This window comes from Genypterus blacodes, unplaced genomic scaffold (assembly GCF_046128005.1).
Source record: "Genypterus blacodes isolate CSIRO-AG114 ecotype Tasmania unplaced genomic scaffold, CSIRO-AGI_Gbla_v1 ptg000214l_1, whole genome shotgun sequence".
NCBI lineage: Eukaryota > Metazoa > Chordata > Actinopteri > Ophidiiformes > Ophidiidae > Genypterus > Genypterus blacodes.
Genome location: NW_027467013.1, coordinates 100,703 through 119,754, shown reverse-complemented (window position 1 = coordinate 119,754; position 19,052 = coordinate 100,703). Strand labels below are relative to the sequence as shown.

Below are 19,052 nucleotides of genomic sequence, written 5' to 3'. Positions count from 1 at the left end.
TGGAGCTTGGTATGGATCCAAATGTACAATAATAAATGTCAATATCCAATAATAGAGTGCAGTAACAATGACAAACAAGGCTTTCTCAGTCAGTGGTGCGCTCATAAAAACCAGGTCGGAAGACAAATCAGGCGTTAATAGAGATAGAATAGGAGAGGGGACTTGTTTATTATTCCATTATGTTGTCTCGACCCAACTTAACGATTTATCCGCATATCGGTCACCAGGTTGCGCTGTCACGGTAACTTCTGCGACAAAGCGCCGGTCTAGCAAAAACTTTAATCGAGCTGGAATTAATTGATTTGTCCTGACCTACCCGGATCCGGGCCTCCCCGGGCTCGGCTTCCTCCGTGGAGCCGTGCCAAGGCTCCGTCCGGACTCTGCATAAAAATAAATGAGAAGCTATGGGGGCAAGTCTCTAAAGCCAGGGGATATTGTTCGATTTCACGTCAGCCCTCCAGGAGGCACTTTAAACAACCCAGCATGCTAATCAACCTGGTATAAAAGGCAGTCCTGGAGGGCGGCCCACTCTCACTCCCTCCATTCTCCTCTTTCTCCCTCTCCTATTGCAGCCAGGCCAAAGCGGACCAAAACAAGCTGGGGAGGAAAGTGTAATTGGGTCTCTGTTTGAAGGAACATTGCACTCCTGTGTCACATAACCGTACGACGCGGAGGAGGAAGCAGCCATTCTTATATTAAAGGGCAGGTCACATTTTGTTTTAGAATTCTGGAAACCGGCAAATTCCCTTTTGTCGTAACAGTTTTAAAGACGATACGTGATGTAGAAACAAAGCAGGACACCGGGAGCTCCACTGCTGCCGCAAACACACCAACAGTGTCTGGACGGAACCACGTCTTGAACCCTCGTCTGAGGAGGCAGAGCCACAATCCCCAGAAATAATTCAATACTCTAATATCCCCCTGGTATTTGTTGGGACCAGAGAAACATGATAGTCTTCATTCTCCACTTGTGCCCTGAACCCGCAGGTCAGGTGGTAGCAGATCACAGGCTTCTCTGTGACTCGGGGGTTAAACTAATCATGCATGACTTTCTCACACAGGTCCCTTTAGAAATCTACACCAGCTTGTCATCCACCTACGGGTGAACCTGCTCTCTGCCTCTGCGTCACCCGGGGACTCGGCTGATTTCAGTCCTGCGTCCTCGGCCGTCCATAGGCAGAATGTGACGTGCTCGCGTTTTGTGTCAATACACCGCTGAAGGAGGATTATCATGGACACCCTGAACCCACACACACTTGTACTTACATTCATACAACCCACAGCCAGTAAAGAATATAATCACAAAGGTCTAACATTTATCATTGCATTACTATTTATCTGCAACAATTCCATCAAAACCTCCTCTTAATGCAGTATTTAATAAGCTTTCCTTTATAGTTAATCATGTCCTTCACCCAGGAAAAACCAGACCATGCTTATAGAGAAGTGCTGATAAACACTGCCCCCTACTGACAGAAGAAGGATCTCACAGCTCCTACACATAAAAACAAATAATGCAATGCAGCAAATATATACATTTGTAACACACACACACACACACACACAGTTTTAAAGAGGTCCATTTATGTAATCATAAGTACATATAGAGCATCAATTCAATGCTAAAGCTCCAATGCTCAACATACATGTCAACACTACTGAAACATATCATCATCGTCATCATCGAAAGCTCTGTTTGTAGTTGTTTTGTGTACATTGCTATAAAAACAGGACAAAAAATATAAATACAGAATAAAAAAATGTTGGACATGCTCCCAAACTTAATGTCTAACTTGTTCTCAGTACATTATGAATTAAAAAAATAAGAAATCCTGTTCATTTCATTACAATCTAACACTTGGCCTCCCTCTCTGAGTGTTAAATGAAGAGTATATTTTGCTTATTTTTCATTCACACCTTTGCTCTGCGCGTTGTTTGTCTCACTCAGGCCGTTGCCATCTGCGTCTTTCCCTCCATCATTACTTACTTCACCCTGATCTTCAACTTTCTCTGCCTTGGCCGAACACAGATCTGCTTGTGAAGGCCCCCCAGACTCATCAAAGTCCTCCTCTCTCGTCGTCTTTACTTCCTTCTGGTCCACCCGACTTGTTTGGGTCGACGCCGTCTTTACGGGAGGCTTCTCCAGTGCTTGTATCTAGCAGCGGGTCTTAGTTGGTATTAGCTGTTAGATTTGTCTGATAGTGTTACAAATGAAAGACCAGACAAAATGCCACTTATATCTGAGTCACCTTCAGGTTCAGAACCCTCTTTTTGATCTTTCCGGGTGTTGGATTCCATCGTGTTCTGGCCTTTTGGTTCTTACTGTGATGGGTTTGATTCTGGCTCAGCTGGAGTGATTTGTGGCTCTGACTGTTCAGGGGCGGCTGAAAGCTGCAATTCCTCACCTGGCTCCGGTTCATTTGTCACCGAAATCCCTGATGAGTCAGATTCTGGGTGGCTTTCTTCTGGAAGCCTTGTGGCGACCTGGTCTGAGTCTGGATCTTCTTTGTGTTGTTTTGCATCAGCGTTGGGCGATTTATCATCCGATTCAGATTCAGATTCATCCTTCTTACCCGAGTCTGCTGAGCCAGATTCTGGGAGCTTTACCTCTGTAGGTTTTCCACCGAGCTGTTCCGGTTCGACACCTTCATTGGGTTCACTGGAGGTTTCTGCAGGCTCTGTGTACGGAGTGGAATGTGGCCGACCATCATCACCTGCCTTCTCCTCCGAGCCTAAAAGTTAAAAGGAAGGAAACAGTTCCCACAAATCAATGGCGCAATCACTCAGTGGAAGCCTTGGTGTAAAACTAGTACCTGCGAGGAATGTGCACCGTCAATATTGAGCCAATGGGCAATTTCAGACAATAAATCAAACTTTCAACACACGCGACTTGCAAATATAGTCCAAAACTCAAAACTCAAAACTGAGAGCCATTATCAGCTTTTTCCTGTGCAGGGCTTTGTTGGTACTTGTGGAGCCTGGTTCCATCTTATCAGCTGCATTCCGTAGAAGAGTAAACAGTCTGAGCAATATGAAACTGCTGCCACCTTTGTGCTGCCTAACAGGTATTGTAAATAAAACAGGCGTAATCCATATTTCATGTTTCATCGACTGCCACCGAACCTTCAATTTTATACATATTGAAAAAAAAGATAGTATATTAGAGTGGGATGATCTATTGTTCTGAATGCAAAGGTTGCAAATCAGGATTTACATTCCACTGGCAAAGCAGGAATGTTCCTTATCAGGTCTGACTCAGCTTCTTCATTGTGTGTGTTAGCAGGGTCCTCACGGTCTGTGTGAGGAGGACTCTGGTCCAGACCGCTGAGTGACTGAAGGCTGGGGAGTATGTTTATGAATATTCAAACTAAAACCCTTATAAATATGTAATATGTTGCCACGGCTTGTAGAAGAAATGATAGTGAAGTTTCCATACCTGGTTGTTCAGGAGTGGCAGGTGACTCTGGATCTGACTGTTGGTCCTTCACCTCTTCATCTGAGTCTGGTTCATTTCTCTCTCCTGCCTCAGACTCTGGGAGCTCTGGATCTGCAGGTGTTATGGTGTCCAGGTCTGACTCAGCTTCTTCATTGTGTGTGTTAGCAGGGTCCTCAGGGTGTGTGTGAGGAGGACTCTGGTCCAGACCGCTGAGCGACTGAAGGCTGGGGAGTGTGTTAGATCTGTCGAGAGGAGGCCGTTTTTCCTCACGCTGAGGAGTTTTCTTCTCAGGATCTGAAATATGTAACACCCCCAAAAAACAAAACAATCAGTATTTCAATGAAGTGGGCGTGACTTATTCTTTAACTATTACCCTGCTGTATATCATTAATGAATGAGTGAACTGTAACCAAACATGGTGGACATGTGCACTCAAGTGTTTTACATAGACCGACCTGATGGTGGCGCTATGACATCAACAGTTACATTTAATCAATAACTTTGCAAGCGGACACCTTAGAATCAAAAGTGTTTCATTGTTTTGATCAAATTATGCAGTGAGAAAAGCAATAATCACCTTCCTGTTTGTCAGCGTTTGTCACCATGTCGTCATAACGTTTTGCCTTTCCTTTTACACTCCCTGTAAAGAATGAAGAGCCATGAATTCAACTGCTGCGTCACTTCGATCCACATATCAGTTGTAATAATAAAGTCTGTGCACATAACCTTTATGTGAAACAATGACTGGTGAGTTCGTCTGGTTAGCAACCAATTCAAGAGTTTCTGTAAAGTCAAAGAAAATAAGAAAAAGGTAAAATAGGAAAACAAAAGGTGCTCAGGGTTCAGTGCCTAATAATTCACACACACATTCAGTGTTGTGTTATGATCCATGAGTACGGCCTTTGTTTGAACAAAGCTCCATCAAGCAGTCTGTGAGTGTGAGAAATATAGTGTTCGACCGAAGAGTTGCATAACTGACAGGACGTGCATATCAAATGTATGATAAGCACGTAGTGGATCGACTGTGGGCGTATTGACTTTGCATTGAGACTCAGGCGTGTTATCCAGATACTCAGAGCAGATCACATGACTTGCATGTGACCCTTGGACCAGCATGCGTCCTCCATATCTGGGTGCTGGCAGCATTGCCATTAGATTTCAGACTGCCAAGCAATTTAAGACGATCCCTGCAGATTTGTTCCCTCACCGTTTACTTGCTGTTCTACTTGGAAAATCTTGATGGTTACATTCTGTTGTCTGCTTCACTGTTTCTCCATGTACTGTGGTGCAGATAGTGAAGTTTCCTTACCTGGTTGTTCAGGAGTGGCAGAGGACTGTGGATCTGACTGTTGTTCCTTCACCTCTTCATCTGAGTCTGGTTCATTTCTCTCTCCTGCCTCGGACTCTGGGAGCTCTGGATCTGCAGGTGTTATGGTGTCCAGGTCTGACTCAGCTTCTTCATTGTGTGTGTTAGCAGGGTCCTCAGGGTGTGTGTGAGGAGGACTCTGGTCCAGACCGCTGAGCGACTGAAGGCTGGGGAGTGTGTTAGATCTGTCGAGAGGAGGCCGTTTTTCCTCACGCTGAGGAGTTTTCTTCTCAGGATCTGAAATATGTAACACCCCCAAAAAACAAAACAATCAGTATTTCAATGAAGTGGGCGTGACTTATTCTTTAACTATTACCCTGCTGTATATCATTAATGAATGAGTGAACTGTAACCAAACATGGTGGACATGTGCACTCAAGTGTTTTACATAGACCGACCTGATGGTGGCGCTATGACATCAACAGTTACATTTAATCAATAACTTTGCAAGCGGACACCTTAGAATCAAAAGTGTTTCATTGTTTTGATCAAATTATGCAGTGAGAAAAGCAATAATCACCTTCCTGTTTGTCAGCGTTTGTCACCATGTCGTCATAACGTTTTGCCTTTCCTTTTACACTCCCTGTAAAGAATGAAGAGCCATGAATTCAACTGCTGCGTCACTTCGATCCACATATCAGTTGTAATAATAAAGTCTGTGCACATAACCTTTATGTGAAACAATGACTGGTGAGTTCGTCTGGTTAGCAACCAATTCAAGAGTTTCTGTAAAGTCAAAGAAAATAAGAAAAAGGTAAAATAGGAGAACAAAAGGTGCTCAGGGTTCAGTGCCTAATAATTCACACACACATTCAGTGTTGTGTTATGATCCATGAGTACGGCCTTTGTTTGAACAAAGCTCCATCAAGCAGTCTGTGAGTGTGAGAAATATAGTGTTCGACCGAAGAGTTGCATAACTGACAGGACGTGCATATCAAATGTATGATAAGCACGTAGTGGATCGACTGTGGGCGTATTGACTTTGCATTGAGACTCAGGCGTGTTATCCAGATACTCAGAGCAGATCACATGACTTGCATGTGACCCTTGGACCAGCATGCGTCCTCCATATCTGGGTGCTGGCAGCATTGCCATTAGATTTCAGACTGCCAAGCAATTTAAGACGATCCCTGCAGATTTGTTCCCTCACCGTTTACTTGCTGTTCTACTTGGAAAATCTTGATGGTTACATTCTGTTGTCTGCTTCACTGTTTCTCCATGTACTGTGGTGCAGATAGTGAAGTTTCCTTACCTGGTTGTTCAGGAGTGGCAGAGGACTGTGGATCTGACTGTTGGTCCTCAGTGATGTCCTCCACATCTGGTTCATTTCTCTCTCCTGCCTCAAATGGAACTACTACTGGAACACGGATTACTTTCCGTTATGATTGATTTAGTTAACGCTTATATTTATGAATATTCAAACTAAAATATACCTGGTTGTTCAGGAGTGGCAGGTGATTTTGGATCTGACTGTTGGTCGTTCACTTCTCCATCTGAGTCTGGCTCATTTCCCTCTCCTGCCTCAGACTCTGGGAGCTCTGGATCTGTAGGGTTCACGGGGACCAGGTCTGACTCAGCTTCTTCATTGTGTGTGTTAGCAGGGTCCTTAGGGCCGGTGTGAGGATGACGCTGGTCCAGGCCGTGGAGCCGCTGAGGGCTGGGGAGTGTGTCAGATGTGTCAAGAAGACACTGTTTTTCCTGACGCAGAGGTGTTTTCTTCTGAGGAACTGAAATGTGTGAAACCCCCAAAAAACAAAACAATCTCTTTATAAATGAAGCCATCCAAGTCCACAATTTTGAGTAAAACACTTAATTCTAAAATCTCACTTTCTAACGCACTGTTTAATACAAATTGTTTTACATCAATCGATCTAATGGTGGCGCTATGACAACAACAGTTTCTGTCAATAGTTTAGCCAATTACTTTGCAGCTGGACATGTTAGAATCCAAATTGTTTCATTCTTGAGATCAAATGATGCAGTGAGAAATGAAATTATCACCTCCATGTTTGTTGGGGTTTGGCGTCAAGCTTTCAAAATGTTGTCTCTTTTCTGTTACATTCACTGTAAAAAAAAACAAAAAACAGACATGACCGGTACTGTGGATCTGACTGTTGGTCCTCAGTGATGTCCTCCACATCTGGTTCATTTCTCTCTCTTGCCTCAAATGGAACTACTACTGGAACATGGATTACTTTCCATTATGATTGATAAAGTTAACAATTATATTTATGAATATTCAAACTAAAACATACCTGGTTGTTCAGGAGTGGCAGGTGACTCTGGATCTGACTGTTGTTCCTTCACCTCTTCATCTGAGTCTGGTTCATTTCTCTCTCCTGCCTCAGACTCTGGGAGCTCTGGATCTGCAGGTGTTATGGTGTCCAGGTCTGACTCAGCTTCTTCATTGTGTGTGTTAGCAGGGTCCTCAGGGTGTGTGTGAGGAGGACTCTGGTCCAGACCGCTGAGCGACTGAAGGCTGGGGAGTGTGTTAGATCTGTCGAGAGGAGGCCGTTTTTCCTCACGCTGAGGAGTTTTCTTCTCAGGATCTGAAATATGTAACACCCCCAAAAAACAAAACAATCAGTATTTCAATGAAGTGGGCGTGACTTATTCTTTAACTATTACCCTGCTGTATATCATTAATGAATGAGTGAACTGTAACCAAACATGGTGGACATGTGCACTCAAGTGTTTTACATAGACCGACCTGATGGTGGCGCTATGACATCAACAGTTACATTTAATCAATAACTTTGCAAGCGGACACCTTAGAATCAAAAGTGTTTCATTGTTTTGATCAAATTATGCAGTGAGAAAAGCAATAATCACCTTCCTGTTTGTCAGCGTTTGTCACCATGTCGTCATAACGTTTTGCCTTTCCTTTTACACTCCCTGTAAAGAATGAAGAGCCATGAATTCAACTGCTGCGTCACTTCGATCCACATATCAGTTGTAATAATAAAGTCTGTGCACATAACCTTTATGTGAAACAATGACTGGTGAGTTCGTCTGGTTAGCAACCAATTCAAGAGTTTCTGTAAAGTCAAAGAAAATAAGAAAAAGGTAAAATAGGAAAACAAAAGGTGCTCAGGGTTCAGTGCCTAATAATTCACACACACATTCAGTGTTGTGTTATGATCCATGAGTACGGCCTTTGTTTGAACAAAGCTCCATCAAGCAGTCTGTGAGTGTGAGAAATATAGTGTTCGACCGAAGAGTTGCATAACTGACAGGACGTGCATATCAAATGTATGATAAGCACGTAGTGGATCGACTGTGGGCGTATTGACTTTGCATTGAGACTCAGGCGTGTTATCCAGATACTCAGAGCAGATCACATGACTTGCATGTGACCCTTGGACCAGCATGCGTCCTCCATATCTGGGTGCTGGCAGCATTGCCATTAGATTTCAGACTGCCAAGCAATTTAAGACGATCCCTGCAGATTTGTTCCCTCACCGTTTACTTGCTGTTCTACTTGGAAAATCTTGATGGTTACATTCTGTTGTCTGCTTCACTGTTTCTCCATGTACTGTGGTGCAGATAGTGAAGTTTCCTTACCTGGTTGTTCAGGAGTGGCAGAGGACTGTGGATCTGACTGTTGGTCCTCAGTGATGTCCTCCACATCTGGTTCATTTCTCTCTCCTGCCTCAAATGGAACTACTACTGGAACACGGATTACTTTCCGTTATGATTGATTTAGTTAACGCTTATATTTATGAATATTCAAACTAAAATATACCTGGTTGTTCAGGAGTGGCAGGTGATTTTGGATCTGACTGTTGGTCGTTCACTTCTCCATCTGAGTCTGGCTCATTTCCCTCTCCTGCCTCAGACTCTGGGAGCTCTGGATCTGTAGGGTTCACGGGGACCAGGTCTGACTCAGCTTCTTCATTGTGTGTGTTAGCAGGGTCCTTAGGGCCGGTGTGAGGATGACGCTGGTCCAGGCCGTGGAGCCGCTGAGGGCTGGGGAGTGTGTCAGATGTGTCAAGAAGACACTGTTTTTCCTGACGCAGAGGTGTTTTCTTCTGAGGAACTGAAATGTGTGAAACCCCCAAAAAACAAAACAATCTCTTTATAAATGAAGCCATCCAAGTCCACAATTTTGAGTAAAACACTTAATTCTAAAATCTCACTTTCTAACGCACTGTTTAATACAAATTGTTTTACATCAATCGATCTAATGGTGGCGCTATGACAACAACAGTTTCTGTCAATAGTTTAGCCAATTACTTTGCAGCTGGACATGTTAGAATCCAAATTGTTTCATTCTTGAGATCAAATGATGCAGTGAGAAATGAAATTATCACCTCCATGTTTGTTGGGGTTTGGCGTCAAGCTTTCAAAATGTTGTCTCTTTTCTGTTACATTCACTGTAAAAAAAAACAAAAAACAGACATGACCGGTACTGTGGATCTGACTGTTGGTCCTCAGTGATGTCCTCCACATCTGGTTCATTTCTCTCTCTTGCCTCAAATGGAACTACTACTGGAACATGGATTACTTTCCATTATGATTGATAAAGTTAACAATTATATTTATGAATATTCAAACTAAAACATACCTGGTTGTTCAGGAGTGGCAGGTGACTCTGGATCTGACTGTTGGTCGTTCACTTCTCCATCTGAGTCTGGCTCATTTCTCTCTCCTGCCTCAGACTCTGGGAGCTCTGGATCTGTAGGTGTCACAGTGATCAGGTCTGACTCAGCTTCTTCATTGTGTGTGTTAGCAGGGTCCTTAGGGTCGGTGTGAGGATGACGCTGGTCCAGGCCGTGGAGCCGCTGAGGGCTGGGGAGTGTGTCAGATCTGTCCAGAAGAGGCTGTTTTTCCTCATGCAGACGTGTTTTGTTCAGAAGAACTGAAATGTGTGAAACCGCCAAAAAACAAAACAATCTGTTTATAAATGAAGCCATCCAAGTCCACAATTTTGAGTGAAACACTTATTTCTTAAATCTCACTTTCTAATGCACTATCTAATACAAATGGTTTGATCGATTTGTTCAATCGATCTGATGGTGGCGCTATGACAACAGTTACTGTCAATAGTTTAGCCAATTACTTTGCAGCTGGACATGTTTAAATCAAAATTCTTTCACTCTTGAGATCAAATGATGCAGTGAGAAAAGATATTATCGTTTATACGTTTGGCGTCAAGCTTTCGTAACGTTCTTTCTTTTCTTTTACATTCCCTGTAAAAAAATGAACAGACATGACCGGTGAAATGAAACTGCTGCATCCTTTGACATTCCACATTTCAGTTGTAATAAATAAGTCAGTGCATGTAACCTTGTGGTATATCTTCAGGTGGCTTTTTTGTGTGGTTATCAACCAATCCTGGAGTTTCTGCAAAGTCTAGGAATAGAAAAGAAATGTTAAAAATTAAAGCTGATTCTGTATTCTTCTGCTTATTCTCTCATCTGACAATCTGTGGTACCTTCTGATCGTGTCTTTCTCCCGTCTCCCCTCTCTATGCATGGAAGACCTAGAGCACCACAAGGCAAAAGGAAATGAAGATAAGAAAATTATGAACTGAGCATGTGAAGGTAAATGTGTGTTCCAAACTACAGCACATCGTGGGTTAAAACAAACAAAACGATGGCAGTTGTGGAAAATTTTTTAAATCTCTGCAGGACCATTATCAATGTCCCGTACAGAGATTGTAGATTTTGTCAACAGATCCAAATGACTATCAAAATACACAAATCACTCACTTACAATTTATTCTGGAAAACAACATTTGAATCATACCTTTCTGGCTTCGTTTGAGGCGGAAGAACCAAAGGGCCGCACAGATGATAATTAAAAGGAGGAGGAGGCCAACGACTAAGCCAGCAATCAGTCCGACAGGTGAACTTTCATCTGCTGAGAACGATAAAAGCTCATTGTAATCCACATTCATATCTCATCTTTATTGGAGCTGCAGCCAGGAGAACTGCTTTGCTCCACCATATCGTTAAGAGACAAATTGCAGTCCTGTTATGTATATTTTACTACCATAAAGCGATTTGTAACTCTGGTCTGGAAAAGCTCTTATAAGTTTATACTATAATCTCTGAGTATGCAAACATCTGCTCTCAATGTACATCAATGCAAATAAATCAAAGGTTTAATGTCTCCAAAAAAAACCCAAAATGGAGACTTGGCTCACAAACATTTATGGGAATATAATATTAATATCCTGTTAGAGTTTATTTACGATCGGATTGTGGATAACACGATCTACAATATACATCAGATCATTCAGTGAAGCATTACCTTGGTAACAGTCCTTTGCGGTGAACGTGGCCGTCTTTGTACTCAGAGGGTTGCTCACCCTACATGTGTACACCGACTCATCCTGTCGTCCCGCCAGAGATATATTCAACTCTGGCCTAGCCTTCGTCGCTCCGTGTGATTCCCACTCAAACTTCATGACGGATGGACGCCGTCCGAGGTCGAAGGAGCACAGAAGCGTGGCGTTAGGTTTGGATCGGTTTGAATGGCTGACATCCATCATCGCACAGGAAATGGTTGGCTTGGAAACCTCATCTGAATAAATGAATAAATGCATTAGATGAGCGATATAGATACTGTACACGGGGGGTTCAAATGCTCCACGAAACGGGAGCATTTCACGAGACACAACCTGAAACTGTATAGATCATCAGGACTTCACTGTTGGTGAGCAGGAAAGTTTAATAGACTTGTCTTGTGATGAAACATTGAAGACTGCTTTCAGGAAGCAGCCACTGTTGGACTTTTGGATCAAGCAACACAGTGAGTACCCTGCACTTTCAGACAAGGCTGTTCGCTTTCTGCTTCCTTTTGTGACCACATATCTGTGAGAAAGGCTTCTCTTCACTTGCCGTCATAAAAACAAAATACAGAAGCAGGATGGATGCTGAGCCCAACCTGAGACTGAAACTTACCTCCATTGACCCAGACATCAAAGGACTGTGTGAACAGAGGCAGAGGCCTACGCTTCTGTATCTTAACATCGGCCATAGTGGTGGTACTTGGAGAGCCAAATATTTTCTGAGGTGGAACGCGATGTAAAAAGTTTGAGAAACACAAAGACAAAGGAATAAAATGCTGAGGCAAAGTAGCTCTGCTGAACCTCCAGGAGTCTGAATCATATTTGTTTGCCTCCCTTTTGTAGTCATTAGGCTGGGCAAACCTACTGGAGATAAGGAGTTGAACCCTGGCAACACTTCCTTTACCGCATGTACATTTTTATGCAATCCTCGACAATATTCCAGAGATAAGCTCAGTGTGACATGTCCTAGTAAGGGAAGGGAAGTAGGGACAGGAAAAGGAGCTTTCCATGCATGTGCACCCTGCTGTGACTCCAGGGTTCCTTTTTAGGGGAAGAGTTCAAGTTCAGTTGGCTTATCTGCTTCTATTCTTAAAGTTACGGGTGTGTCCTCCTGAGGTGACTGAAACCTGCTCAGCAGCTTGTAGAATCTGTCAAAACATGTGGGCCGGTAAATACAAAGCAGAAGCTACAGATAATGATCCTGCTTGTTTGCATCAGATGTATTAAATTCATAACTGTAATTTAATCTGAACAATTGGGTCTATTTAGGTGGTTATTTGTCTGGTCAATACTAAATGAGCCCAACTGTTTTCTTTAGCAATTTATCATAGTTATTCAGGTAATTCAGTTTGAATGTGAGTTTCACTTTTCATTTCATTGTTAATTTAATACATTTTGGGATTTCTATTGGGAATTGAAATAACTAAACAATTTTTAGATGTTGCTTTGGGTCACTTGTCAGATTTTCTACATTTGACACAATATGTAATCAATGAATAAAGCAATGATTGTTAATACATGTACAATAATGGCTGATTTACATTACGTTTAATACCACAGATAATTAAACCTACCTAGGACAACGACTTTGTGCTGCGCAGGAACCAACTTTTTGTTGATGATGGCTTCCAGTTCGTACTCCCCTGTGTCGTCGTGTTGGAGGTCTTTGATGGTGATCTCAGCAGAGTGCCAGTCCAGAGTGATCCTGTTCTTATAGGTGCTGTACACTTTCTCCTCACTGCCATCAAATTCTATCACTTTGTCACCCTCGTGTTTCCATAGAATTTGCTCAGGTGGTCCACTGATGGAGGGAGTCAGGGTGACATTCTGGCCCCGGAGCACGTACTGCGGAGTCAGACCGGCAACTGCAAACAGAGATGATAAACAGATAAGCAACAAGATGATTAAATAATGTGTAACAGAGTGAGTAGTACTTGATAGATGTTTAAGGGTGTGACAACTAGAGGCCAACCCAACAAAAAAAACAACATAACAAACTAATGATCAAAGTTTGATGTTTAGTGTAGTTTTCTCTGTGATCCGTCAATGCTCTTTATGGTTTTGTCCACTTTAATCAATCATCAACTTGAACTTAGAACTCTGACGAATGGCGACTACTGATTCTTGTCCACGGAAATATGTCAAATTAAACAATAAGACCACAAACAACAAAACTCACCGGGCCGGTGGGTGAAAATACAAAGAAAACACAAGAAGTAGCGTTGATCCATGGCAGAGAAAACTTCACATCCACTTTCACTCCGAGTTCCGTGCAGGTGTTGCACAGGTAACCTGCCCTCTGCCCAGGCGAACTGGCAGCTGTGGGAAAAGTAGTTGTTTTCGATTTCACATTTGTACGGAAACTACGGAAACACTCGGCGTGAAAGTGATCCCGAGAAGCTGCGCAGATAAAGACGAGGAAGAGCCTGTAGATACGTTAAGAGGGGAAATCTCCCCAACACGCAATCGCTAGAGAAGGAGTCAAAAAGAGTTCAACAGATTGACCGACCACGTCCGGTTAGTATATTCCCCTTCAAAATAAAAGTGTTCCTCGTCCTATATTTCTACACACAAATTACAACCTTTTGGTGCAACGTGTGTTAGACGCAGTGACGTGCGGTGACGTTCGTGGCTCGGGAGGCACTGACTCTTTCAAAGTAAGATTTACAAATATATGAATTCAGAAGAGTAGCATAAATTCACACCATTCAACTGGCTGCTTGCACATTGACTACTGGTTATGTTTCATATCCCATATCAGCATTCTTTACACACACACACAGGTACACATTTGGCCAGAGAAGAACAAACATTTATAGCTGCTCAGAGAGAGCGCATTTGCTCTGCTGAACCCTCCGTGTTCTTAATTTGCCATCAGAATTCCACAATTCATACTCATTCAAAACAAAAGTATATACAGTCCTCAACAAAAAGACACATTTAGTTTTATTCTTTGAAATAACTTCATTTTTCTGATCTTGTTTTACATAATAAGAGTCGATCAAATGGAAGCTTGTTCACTCTGTTGGCCCGTCTGTCATCACTTGTTCGAGTCTCCAGTAGGATTCTTATCATCTCACTCCAAATTGGAGCTTATTTCATTACACTCTCGCAATGTTTTCACACTGTTGGATGTTAAACGTATCGCATCGTTTCGGGGATCTCACTGTGCCTGAGCTCCATCAGTTCCTTGGGGACGTTTACACGCGCCACGGCAACCCCAAACGGATCGCAGTGCATTCTGGGATGTGTAGTGTGTACCAGTGTGGTGTGCGCGCGATCGAGCGGCGGGGCAGATCTGATAAACTTCAGATACGATCTCGTCAAGCCTCTGCCGTGCATTCTGCACGACGCATGCGCATTTGTGTCTCCGCTGAGGGCGTGTTTACAGTTTGGCGCCGTTGCACCGCTGACGACGATTACCTGTGTGGATTAAACCAAGACAGGTGTGGACTAAACCAAGTTCGGCACATTCACACACAAACATAAACCTCACCCCAGGAGATAAGTGTATGTAAATTGCAACTCTGATTTATGAATAATTTTGTTGTGGTTTGTCAGTATGAGCCCACCTTCGGAAAGAGACAAAACCTCTTCCAATTTACACATGTCCCCCGAACTCAATCAGTCATGGTCAACCCGGCTCAATAGCTTTCCATGCATGTGCACCCTGCTGTGACTCCAGGGTTCCTTTTTAGGGGAAGAGTTCAAGTTCAGTTGGCTTATCTGCTTCTATTCTTAAAGTTACGGGTGTGTCCTCCTGAGGTGACTGAAACCTGCTCAGCAGTAGCTCAGTGGGTAGAGCTTCCGCTTGGGAACCGGAGGGTCGCCGGTTCGAGTCCCTGCCGAGGTGCCCCTGAGCAAGGCGCCGAACCCACAATTGCTCCCCCCTCTGCGAAGGGTGGTAAATGTAATGTAAGTCGCTTTGGATAAAAGCGTCTGCCAAATGAACGTAATGTAATGTAACGTCAAAACATGTGGGCTGGTAAATACAAAGCAGAAGCTACAGATAATGCTCCTGCTTGTTTGCATCAGATGTATTAAATTCATAACTGTAATTTAATCTGAACAATTGGGTCTATTTAGGTGGTTATTTGTGTGGTCAATACTAAATGAGCCCAACTGTTTTCTTTAGCAATTTATCATAGTTATTCAGGTAATTCAGTTTGAATGTGAGTTTCACTTTTCATTTTATTGTTAATTTAATACATTTTGGGATTTCTATTGGGAATTGAGATAACTAAACAATTTTTAGATGTTGCTTTGGGTCACTTGTCAGATTTTCTACATTTGACACAATATGTAATCAATGAATAAAGCAATGATTGTTAATACATGTACAATAATGGCTGATTTACATTACGTTTAATACCACAGCTAATTAAACCTACCTAGGACAACGACTTTGTGCTGCGCATGAACCAACTTTTTGTTGATGATGGCTTCCAGTTCGTACTCCCCTGTGTCGTTGTGTTGGAGGTCTTTGATGATGATCTCAGCAGAGTGCCAGTCCAGAGTGATCCTGTTCTTATAGGTGCTGTACACTTTCTCCTCCCTGCCATCAAATTCTATCACTTTGTCACCCTCGTGTTTCCATAGAATTTGCTCAGGTGGTCCACTGATGGAGGGAGTCAGGGTGACATTCTGGCCCCGGAGCACGTACTGCGGAGTCAGACCGGCAACTGCAAACAGAGATGATGAACAGATAAGCAACAAGATGATTAAATAATGTGTAACAGAGTGAGTAGTACAGTATTGGCCAGATTTATGATGCTGCACATCGCAAACATGATAATGGCTCTGAATAACCCAGCATGAGTCAGACTCCTCGCCTTAGCACCAGGATTAAAAAACCAACATAACAAACTAATGATCAAAGTTTGATGTTTAGTGTAGTTTTCTCTGTGATCCGTCAATGCTCTTTATGGTTTTGTCCACTTTAATCAATCATCAACTTGAACTTAGAACTCTGACGAATGGCGACTACTGATTCTTGTCCACGGAAATATGTCAAATTAAACAATAAGACCACAAACAACAAAACTCACCGGGCCGGTGGGTGAAAATACAAAGAAAACACAAGAAGTAGCGTTGATCCATGGCAGAGAAAACTTCACATCCACTTTCACTCCGAGTTCCGTGTAGGTGTTGCACAGGTTTCCACAATTCATACTCATTCAAAACAAAAGTATATACAGTCCTCAACAAAAAGACACATTTAGTTTTATTCTTTGAAATAACTTCATTTTTCTGATCTTGTTTTACATAAGAGTCGATCAAATGGAAGCTTGTTCACTCTGTTGGCCCGTCTGTCATCACTTGTTCGAGTCTCCAGTAGGATTCTTATCATCTCACTCCAAATTGGAGCTTATTTCATTACACTCTCGCAATGTTTTCACACTGTTGGATGTTAAACGCATCGCATCGTTTCGGGGATCTCACTGTGCCTGAGCTCCATCAGCTCCTTGGGGACGTTTACACGCGCCACGGCAACCCCAAACGGATCGCAGTGCATTCTGGGATGTGTAGTGTGTACCAGTGTGGTGTGCGCGCGATCGAGCGGCGGGGCAGATCTGATAAACTTCAGATACGATCTCGTCAAGCCTCTGCCGTGCATTCTGCACGACGCATGCGCATTTGTGTCTCCGCTGAGGGCGTGTTTACAGTTTGGCGCCGTTGCACCGCTGACGACGATTACCTGTGTGGATTAAACCAAGACAGGTGTGGACTAAACCAAGTTCGGCACATTCACACACAAACATAAACCTCACCCCAGGAGATAAGTGTATGTAAATTGCAACTCTGATTTATGAATAATTTTGTTGTGGTTTGTCAGTATGAGCCCACCTTCGGAAAGAGACAAAACCTCTTCCAATTTACACATGTCCCCCGAACTCAATCAGTCATGGTTTAACCCGGCTCAATAAATTTCACCTGGACTGAGTATGCAAACATCTGCTCTCAATGTACATCAATGCAAATAAATCAAAGGTTTAATGTCTCCAAAAAAAACCCAAAATGGAGACTTGGCTCACAAACATTTAAGGGAATATAATATTAATATCCTGTTTGAGTTTATTTACGATCGGATTGTGGATAACACGATCTACAATATACATCAGATCATTCAGTGAAGCATTACCTTGGTAACAGTCCTTTGCGGTGAACGTGGCCGTCTTTGTACTCAGAGGGTTGCTCACCCTACATGTGTACACCGACTCATCCTGTCGTCCCTCCAGAGATATATTCAACTCTGGCCTAGCCTTCGTCGCTCCGTGTGATTCCCACTCAAACTTCATGACGGATGGACGCCGTCCGGGGTCGAAGGAGCACAGAAGCGTGGCGTCAGGTTTGGATCGGTTTGAATGGCTGACGTCCATCATCGCACAGGAAATGGTTGGCTCGGAAACCTCATCTGAATAAATGAATAAATGCATTAGATGAGCGATATAGATACTGTACACGGGGGGTTCAAATGCTCCACGAAACGGGAGCATTTCACGAGACAGAACCTGAAACTGTATAGATCATCAGGACTTCACTGTTGGTGAGCAGGAAAGTTTAATAGACGTGTCTTGTGATGAAACATTGAAGACTGCTTTCAGGAATTAAACCTACCTAGGACAACGACTTTGTGCTGCGCATGAACCAACTTTTTGTTGATGATGGCTTCCAGTTCGTACTCCCCTGTGTCGTTGTGTTGGAGGTCTTTGATGATGATCTCAGCAGAGTGCCAGTCCAGAGTGATCCTGTTCTTATAGGTGCTGTACACTTTCTCCTCCCTGCCATCAAATTCTATCACTTTGTCACCCTCGTGTTTCCATAGAATTTGCTCAGGTGGTCCACTGATGGAGGGAGTCAGGGTGACATTCTGGCCCCGGAGCACGTACTGCGGAGTCAGACCGGCAACTGCAAACAGAGATGATAAACAGATAAGCAACAAGATGATTAAATAATGTGTAACAGAGTGAGTAGTACTTGATAGATGTTTAAGGGTGTGACAACTAGAGGCCAACCCAAGTACAAACAGTATTGGCCAGATTTATGATGTTGCACATCGCAAACATGCAGAGAAGAAATGATTTACAGCCTACATCATTCCATCTCTCCATGTAGGTTATGTGTTTGTTTAGAATCAGTTTTGTGTTCAGTTATTAAGTCATTCAATTTGTGAATTTTACTTCTACTGGTATTTTTAATCATCACGTCACTCTGAGTTGAGAGATTTGAAAATAAGATTCCCGTTTGTCGCAACTCTCCAAATACTTCATCAGCTGTTTAAAATATTGATAATGGCTCTGAATAACCCAGCATGAGTCAGACTCCTCGCCTTAGCACCAGGATTAAAAAACCAACATAACAAACTAATGATCAAAGTTTGATGTTTAGTGTAGTTTTCTCTGTGATCCGTCAATGCTCTTTATGGTTTTGTCCACTTTAATCAATCATCAACTTGAACTTAGAACTCTGACGAATGGCGACTACTGATTCTTGTCCACGGAAATATGTCAAATTAAACAATAAGACCACAAACAACAAAACTCACCGGGCCGGTGGGTGAAAATACAAAGAAAACACAAGAAGTAGCGTTGATCCATGGCAGAGAAAACTTCACATCCACTTTCACTCCGAGTTCCGTGCAGGTGTTGCACAGGTAACCTGCCCTCTGCCCAGGCGAACTGGCAGCTGTGGGAAAAGTAGTTGTTTTCGATTTCACATTTGTACGGAAACTACGGAAACACTCGGCGTGAAAGTGATCCCGAGAAGCTGCGCAGATAAAGACGAGGAAGAGCCTGTAGATACGTTAAGAGGGGAAATCTCCCCAACACGCAATCGCTAGAGAAGGAGTCAAAAAGAGTTCAACAGATTGACCGACCACGTCCGGTTAGTATATTCCCCTTCAAAATAAAAGTGTTCCTCGTCCTATATTTCTACACACAAATTACAACCTT

The 19,052-nt window shown here is 43.0% G+C and overlaps 1 protein-coding gene across 13 annotated transcripts; it reads right to left on the bottom strand.

The window, feature by feature from the left end:
• Positions 1 to 1,918: 1,918 nt before the first annotated feature.
• LOC143015783 (uncharacterized) lies at positions 1,919 to 19,019 on the bottom strand. 13 transcript variants are annotated; one of them, XM_076169850.1, is made up of 25 exons: positions 18,647 to 19,018; positions 17,719 to 18,009; positions 17,243 to 17,515; positions 15,492 to 15,782; positions 11,061 to 11,333; positions 10,554 to 10,667; positions 10,240 to 10,287; positions 10,092 to 10,157; positions 9,370 to 9,663; positions 9,116 to 9,178; positions 8,548 to 8,841; positions 8,367 to 8,471; positions 7,784 to 7,840; positions 7,635 to 7,697; positions 7,058 to 7,351; positions 6,804 to 6,866; positions 6,236 to 6,529; positions 6,055 to 6,159; positions 5,472 to 5,528; positions 5,323 to 5,385; positions 4,746 to 5,039; positions 4,163 to 4,219; positions 4,014 to 4,076; positions 3,437 to 3,730; positions 1,919 to 2,732 (listed from the first exon to the last, which is right to left on the bottom strand). In XM_076169850.1, exons 1-25 carry the CDS (start codon positions 18,696 to 18,698, stop codon positions 2,320 to 2,322), a joined length of 4,281 nt encoding a protein of 1,426 aa, XP_076025965.1. In that variant the 5' UTR covers positions 18,699 to 19,018; the 3' UTR covers positions 1,919 to 2,319. The 13 variants fall into 13 exon arrangements, with proteins under 13 accessions (XP_076025965.1, XP_076025966.1, XP_076025967.1 ...); XM_076169851.1 differs by having other exon boundaries at positions 6,055 to 6,156; XM_076169852.1 differs by having other exon boundaries at positions 8,367 to 8,468.
• Between the last annotated feature and the right edge of the window lie 33 nt (positions 19,020 to 19,052).

Excerpts from the sequence above, each read along its gene's own strand:
- LOC143015783 (XM_076169850.1), bottom strand. The coding sequence starts at position 18,698 with ATGGATCAACGCTACTTCTTGTGTTTTCTTTGTATTTTCACCCACCGG. Across the intron at positions 17,516-17,718 it reads GCACAAAGTCGTTGTCCTAG|ATGAGGTTTCCGAGCCAACC; the intron begins GTAGGTTTAATT and ends TCATTTATTCAG. Across the intron at positions 6,160-6,235 it reads TGCCACTCCTGAACAACCAG|TAGTAGTTCCATTTGAGGCA; the intron begins GTATATTTTAGT and ends TCCGTGTTCCAG.